Consider the following 7,295-nt stretch of genomic DNA (forward strand, 5'->3'; position numbering starts at 1 on the left):
TGAGAAGAAGGGGAGGGTGCATTGTAGCTTCCTGTGGGAGTAGATATATCTATGTATCACTTTATCATAAGGTGAAAGGATTTTGGTGCAGTCTAGGAATTAAGCAAGCCTTCTATCTAGCACACTTTCCACACTGCTTGGTAGTATTTTATTCCTATATGAGTAGAAATGGCTCCAGGTAGTTATACTCTTGGGAAATGAACCAGAAAGCTGGAATGCTTAAGAATAAACTTGGGAACTTAGTACTAGTGACAAAAATGATGTGTGTTATGTGCATATATTCACACATACATACATGTAGATGCATACAGCCACAGCAATATTTGAGTTCCTAATGTATGTTTGTCATAGATGCAGTCAAGATGCTGTATCCCAAGTGGAATGGTTTGTGCTCATTTTCCCCTTCCAGAACCCTTACACAAAGACTAAGGTAGACATGGTTCCTAGCTAATGAAATATCCTCATTCCTGCTCTAGAAAAGACTCTAGTTTTGAAATTCATTCTTTCTCCAAACATAAACAACTACCAAAACATAGCTGACCTTATATTTGAATGTGTAGTGCCAGTATTAAGGATACGTTCAAACGAGGTGCTTGTCATTGTCATTTAAGAGATGATTGTCATGTAGAGGTCAGGTTTTCTTGGTTTCTGTTTTTCTCAAGACTTTATTTTCATTGAGGAAAAAAAATTGTTCTGGCAATTATTGTTTTCTTACAGAAAAAAATCCTGTTTGTGAAAATTTATATTAACTCCAGTTTTTGGTGTCCAGTAAAATGTTTTAACACAGAAAACATTAAATACCCATTTCCTGTTATACATTTTTGAGAGAAATTGTTTGCCATTCCTCAGTCATCTTATAGATGATGGGATCATACAGTTTTCACAAGTTCATAAACTTGTGTTCATTGTATTTTTAAAAGACAAAGTCTCGCTATATAGACCTAGCCGTCATCAAACTTGTTATGTAGACCACCCTGGCCCTGAGTCATGGAAACTACCTGCTTCTGCTTCCTGGCCTTACAGGCATGTGCCACTGTGCCTGGTTTGTGGTCACGGAGGACATTAGCAATCCCTGAACATCTGAGGTTTCCCATAGCACAGAAACCCAGCAAAGTGAATTATCACTTGCCTGTATCATTCATTAGATGCAGGCTCTAGAACCAAGTTCTGAAACCAAAACTAGGTTTTCTAACATCACGAATATGGGAAGAAAGTTCCTTTTTGTTTGTGTTTTACCATACTGTTTCTTTATTGGTTATAGGAAGACAGTGCCAGCCTTCTGCAACGGGCCCTTCGTGAGTACAATGAAAATCCAAAAGGTATAAGCTCATTTGATTTCAAAATGGTATTTTAAATTTAGTTTATTTTTAATTCTGTATATGTCTGTGTCTGTATTGGTATGTGCATATGAGTTAGGAGAAAACACTGTAAATCCCCTTGACCCAGAGCTTCAAATGGGCTGTAAGTTGTTTGCTGTGGATGGAGGGAGCTGAATCTGAATCCCAAGCTGTATATACTCTTAACTGCATCCCAAGCATATATATACTCTTTAACTGCTGGCCCATCTTCCCAGCCCCACAACCTGCTTAAGAATCATTAGTTTATCATCAATCAGATATATGATGTGGACAAAAATGGTGTTCCTGTATTATATTTGTTTTCTATATTCCTGGAAAACCTTGGAATAGGGAGATCCATGAGCTAGTCATGTGAAATGGAGTGGAGGAGAAATGGTACGTGCCAGGCTTGTGGTAGAAATACACAGGGATAGTCTTGCTGGGCCAGGGCATTTGAGTGAACATGTAGAGAGAAACTGCCATTGTCTTAAATAAGCCACGGTATACACAGAATGAGAGCAGTAGCTCACAAGATCATAAGGCGTGAGATTCTCAGGTTTATTTTCACATGACTCTTTAAATTGGCTTCTCCACGTTCACTTTTACCTTCTCCGCTTCTTCAAATTCACTCTACACTTACTAGCCATGGCTGTTTATGTGTCACTGCTCAAGGATTTAGGACTAGATCTACCTCTTCTTCCCTCCTACCCAACCAGTAGTATCTTGAACCTTTGCCTCAAGTCCCAACTTAATCCTTATCAAATACTAGGGTCTTCTTGGCATAAGTGAACATGATTGAAGGTCCTGGAGGAAAACTATCCTCGAGCCTCGGTATTTCCTCCAGGACCTTCACTTGTGTCTCTAATGTCACTGCAGGCACGGGAAAAGTATCTGAAGTGTGTTAGTATAGCAGTGGGTGCCACACAATACAGGAGACTGTGAGTGTACTTTGTTTGAGATGCAAACCAGCTGTGCTTGTGCTGTAAGCCTTATCCATTATGTCTTTCCATCATCGCTCTATATACACATTCTACTGTGTTTTCATTAAGAAAAAAAAAAAAACAACAACAACTGTTTGTGGGCTTGGGATGTAGCCCAGTGGTAGAACACATGCCTAACATAGTCAAGACTCTTGGTTTGGTGCCCAGTCCCTCAAAAATAAACTATTCATTGGACTAGATAGCTGACTGGTATGAACTAAACAGAAGAAGAAATAGTTTCCTTGATTATTTTGTCCTTATAAGTTCCACAGAAATAGTGAGGAGTTGTAAGTGATGTAGGGGCCAGTAAGATGGCCCTGCCGTGAAATCATGAAGACCTGAATCTGTGTTCCCAGCATACTCCAGTACTCCTAGTGCTGGGGAAGCAGGTACAAGAGGGGCTCTCAAACTCTCTGCCGAATAACATTGCCCAGTCAGTGAACTCCAGGTTCAATGGGAAATCCTGTCTCAAAACCTAAGGTGGAGACCATAAAGGGAAACATCCTTCATTGCCCTCTGGCCTACACACACACACACACACACACACACACACACACACACACACACACAGAGAGAGAGACAGAGACAGAGACAGAGAGACAGAGAGGGAGAGACAGAGATAGAGACAGAGACATGGAGAGACACAGAGAGGAGAGGGATGAAGGGAGATGAGAGAAGAGAAAAGGAGAAATCTTTTTAAATAATTTATGTTTTCATGTGTCTTCTATTGCATTTCCTGCTTACTGTTCATAATAGGAAATATTTGGATAGTCATAATCCAAATACTTTTGCATTGGTTAAGTCATCCAGGCATCTTAACATAACTGAGTCCATTTTTCAAGAACTGTGTGTTATGACATCACCTACTTGTCCAGTAGAGAGCTCTTTGTGCATTATCCTACAACTCGGAGGTGGTAGTTTCCCTGAAAGCATCGAGAATTTCTTTCTCTTTAGTTAGAATAATATTTTGACATGTATCCATTTGTAGGACACATGTATGATCGTGTAAAGAGCAGCTCTTCAGAAATTCTGGGAGGTAATGATCCAACAAGTAAAGACATAAAAAAAGCTAAAAAAGTAAGTGAAGTGAATTTTTCATTTTGGTATTAACACCAAAGTATTGAATTCACATTCTACTTTTCCTATGTTAGTCCCTTATAGTAACTGTATAACCCCAAAGTATATAAAAGGTTTAAGGTGGTGGTTCATGTTTTTAATAAGCTAGCTTTCTTCTGTTATCATTTGCCTGGTAGAGATATTAAACTCCTTACTTTTAACATGCACTTTAAATAGGTACATTGTAAATATCCTAGACAGCTGGATTTTGACTTTGAATATTTTATGTGCATACATAATGTCTGGAACTGACCATTGTGCTTGTATCTTTTTCTCAAATAATCATAGAATATTAAATAAAGTTCTGCTTTGCTGCCAGGCGGTGGTGGCGCACGCCTTTAATCCCAGCACTTGGGAGGCAGAGGCAAGTGGATTTCTGAGTTCTAAGCCAGCCTGGTCTACAGAGTGAGTTCCAGGACAGCCAGGGCTACACAGAGAAACCTTGTCTCCAAAAAAAGAAAGTTCTGCTTTGCTATCCCTTCTTTTCCATTTTACAAATGACTGTGCCCATTGTTTTAATTTTATTGATGTCATGAACCAAGTTGTTACTTGTTTCTGATACCATATGTTCTGCTCACTATTACTTTTTACTGTTCAGATGTCCTTTCTGGGTTCTTGTTCTCCCCAAAGAAATCCTATACAAGTTCTTTTCATAGGTGTCTTGGTAGTTCACAGCTTGCATTTCATTTGAATACACTTGAATACATTTCTATTTAATCAGTTTTATCAGTTTTTCACTGATAAATAGTATAGCTACTTGGCTAGTATTGTATCTGTTGCAGTTGTTGCTCTTAAGAATATTACTTTAGAAATAGATTAGAGGTTTACTCAGTAGACCAATTGCCTAGTGTGCTTGAAACTGGGTTCCCTCCCCAGCACTGTAAAACAAACATTGCTGTCATATACTTGTTGAGAGATTTGTCATTTTATATGTGCTTTATTTTTAAATTTCTATCTCTAATTTAAACTTAGTTGAAACATATGACCCTTGAATCTGAGAAGCCATTCAATTTATATTTTTAAAATGTGTTATCTATTATGTATTTGAGCATTGTATCTCTGTTTCAAATTATGACATAAACATTTTGTTTCTGTTGTTCATGTTTTTAATATCAGTTTAGTATTCCCTATGTCCCTTGATACTTTTGGGTAATTTCCAGGTTTTTTTTTTTATCTTATATTATCTTTTTTTGCTGAAACTGTTCTGCTTTTTAGCATACCTATTGAGTTTGAATTTCAATGATTTTTTTGCATTTAAAAAAGCCTTATTTGTATTTTCTGTGTGTGAATGTTTAACTGGCATCACATGCATGCAATGCTCAGGAAGGCTAGAAGAGGGCATAGCACTCTGAAACTGGAATTACCATGGTATCATGAGCCAACGGGTGGGTGCTGCGGACTGAACCTAGGTCCTCTGAAGGAAGGAGCAACATGGGTTCTGAACTGCTGAGCCATCTCTCCGGACCCATTTCTTTTAAAGATTGATTTCTTTTTCTTTTATGCTTTTGCCTGCATGTATGTGGTCTGTACACCAGTTGCGTACAGGCACCAGAACATGGTATCACCAACCCTGGAACTAGACTTGTAGACTGTTAGCTGCCATATAGCTACTGAGACCCAAACTTGGGTTCTCTGCAAGAGCAATACATGTTCACTACACCATCTTTGTAGCCTTTCCCCCTTGCAGATTAAGTGAACTTTTACTGTTTTAAAGTTGGTATAATATAACTTAACCATACTTATTTTCTATCTTTTTACTAATCTATAAGTCGCCTTGGCTCACTTACTAGCAATAGTGCTTTCTTTCTGTGTATGTTTTCAAATTTGGATTAAATTCATGTTCAACCAGTACATTTACATGTAAATCCACCTCTTAATCCTAGGTAAGCATCAGTGTATGCATAGAAAATGCTTACTGGTCTCTGTTAGATGTGACGTGGCTGCTGCTCAGTGTCTCTGTCCACACTGGTCATATGAACTTCAGTCCCTCAACAGCATGCTGCTTCTTTATGAAAAACTCAAATGGCACATGCTCTTTAGTTGTCTCCTGATATTTATGTATGCACTTACAGAGAGTACACAGTCCTTCAAGGAACCCCACGGAATTTATGGGTTGACTCAGTCCAGTTCCCTACAGTTTGTGAACTCAGATTTCTTAAAGCCCACAGGGTTTAGGTTACAAGGTGAGCACATGCTGGTTTTTGGTGATCATCCCTGAAGCATGTTTCTTCCTCACACAGGGACTCTCTTTACATTCTTGAGAAATTACCTGCATATTAGAAAGTTACACTTCTAACTCAATGAGGAGGGGCTTGCTGTTTTATAGTGGAGCCGGTTTTCAAGATGTGTACCCTCCAGTGTCACAAGTCAAGGATTGCTTCCATTTTAATCTATAAACTCTTGCTAGAAGTCTTTATAGGTTATGTTGCTTCTATCTTATGGTTAAAGAGGAGTTGCTGTTGTTGTTGTTGTTGTTAGCTCCATTTTGACTTCTGAAACAGCCACATCCTCATGAACTTTTCATTTCCTGTGTTTTTCCTGGTTCTGACATCTCATCAGAAGCATTTCTTGTAAAATAGCTCACTGAAGGACACTAATTTCTCCCTAGATAAGTCTTCAAAGGTCTCAAGTCAGATGAGACCTTTGTTGTAAGATGATCTTAGCTGCTGTCTCCTGCACATGGCCCTGTTGGCCATACTCTTCCTAGTATGTTTTCCTTCCCTGACTTCTGAGCTGCTTTCTTTTTCCAGTTTTGTCCTTACAAACCCCAGTCCTCAGGAATGCCTTGCCACAGGTGCCTGACTCTCACTCATGGCTCCTCATTAGCCGTCCTTCGTTCTTCAGCTCTCTTCAGAGTGTGACAGGGATCCTGGCTCCTTCCATCTGTTATCTCTCCTGCACGCTCACAGTGCTGGTCTCTTAGCATGGCCCCTCCATCTCCCCTTACTGACTCAGACCCACAAGCCCTGCATGGCCTTCATTTGCCAACTGGAGCATTTTTTTTTTTTTTCAGAATTTCTGATCTCATGATTTTGAGGTATGTCCTCCTTTTCTAGAGTGTCGTGACAGAAATGATCTGTAGTTGAGGTACACTAGTGGTACCAGAAAAAGTCTCCCCCAAATGACCCAGTCCTCTTATATTTAAATGGTGACAATAAGTGAGTGATTTTCCAGTTTTCATTTGTTCCTCTTACAAGACAAAAAAATGAAATCTTAATTTTCACCTGTGAAATACCATGATGATAAAGGTATTGCTGAAAGCTAGTCTTACTTTAGTTATGACCACATTCTTATAAACGGGATAAAAATCTGTTAGGATGTTAAGGACACATTGTTGTACATATATGTACACCAAAATGTGATGTGATTTGTGCCCATGCCTGTTAAAACATTACATCCCTGCATACTTTCTGAATATTTTGCTTACTGAAATGAAATCTTTTTGTTTGTGTGTTTTTGCTAGATTTCCTTCTTTAATCGGATGTCATTGACAGGTCAGAAACTGATGCAGAATACTAATGATCCACTCCCAGAGATAGAGCCAATAGGAGATCAGATAGCCTTACAAAGTGATAAGAAAGATGCCAACCAGAACCACATGGGTCAAAATCTTCAGGATACGACAACACCAAATATGGAGGGAAAGTCCAAATCCTGTACAATTCTATAAATGCATGTTTATGTTTCAATGGTCACCGAGCACATTTGTTCTTCATACTTGAAAAAATGGTGTGACTTCTGAAGAAAATTCCCTGACAACACTGTTTAAAAAGATATAAATTAGTATGTTTGGCTTGGTTTGAACAATATGAACAGTTTTAATATTTATGTTAATATTCTTACAAACAGTTTCCAAAGTACG

At 38.7% G+C, this 7,295-nt stretch overlaps 1 protein-coding gene across 6 annotated transcripts in view; it reads left to right on the forward strand.

The window, feature by feature from the left end:
• Rpgr (retinitis pigmentosa GTPase regulator) overlaps positions 1-7,295 on the forward strand; it is a 52,155-nt gene that overhangs the window by 44,607 nt on the left and 253 nt on the right. For 2 of the 6 annotated variants that reach the window (XM_021153023.3, XM_029473416.2), the window contains 3 exons: positions 1,262-1,319; positions 3,306-3,394; positions 6,897-7,295. The exon at positions 6,897-7,295 is cut by the window's right edge and continues 253 nt beyond it. In XM_021153023.3, coding sequence (XP_021008682.1) covers positions 1,262-1,319; positions 3,306-3,394; positions 6,897-7,103 — 354 coding nt within the window. In that variant the 3' untranslated portion in view covers positions 7,104-7,295. The remainder of the gene's footprint in view (positions 1-1,261; positions 1,320-3,305; positions 3,395-6,896) is intronic. The other 4 variants (XM_085838273.1, XM_085838276.1, XM_085838274.1 and 1 more) reach the window with 3 other exon arrangements.

Source organism: Mus caroli, unplaced genomic scaffold, assembly GCF_978045245.1.
Source record: "Mus caroli unplaced genomic scaffold, Mus_caroli_1 scaffold_5, whole genome shotgun sequence".
Classification (NCBI taxonomy): Eukaryota; Metazoa; Chordata; class Mammalia; order Rodentia; family Muridae; genus Mus; species Mus caroli.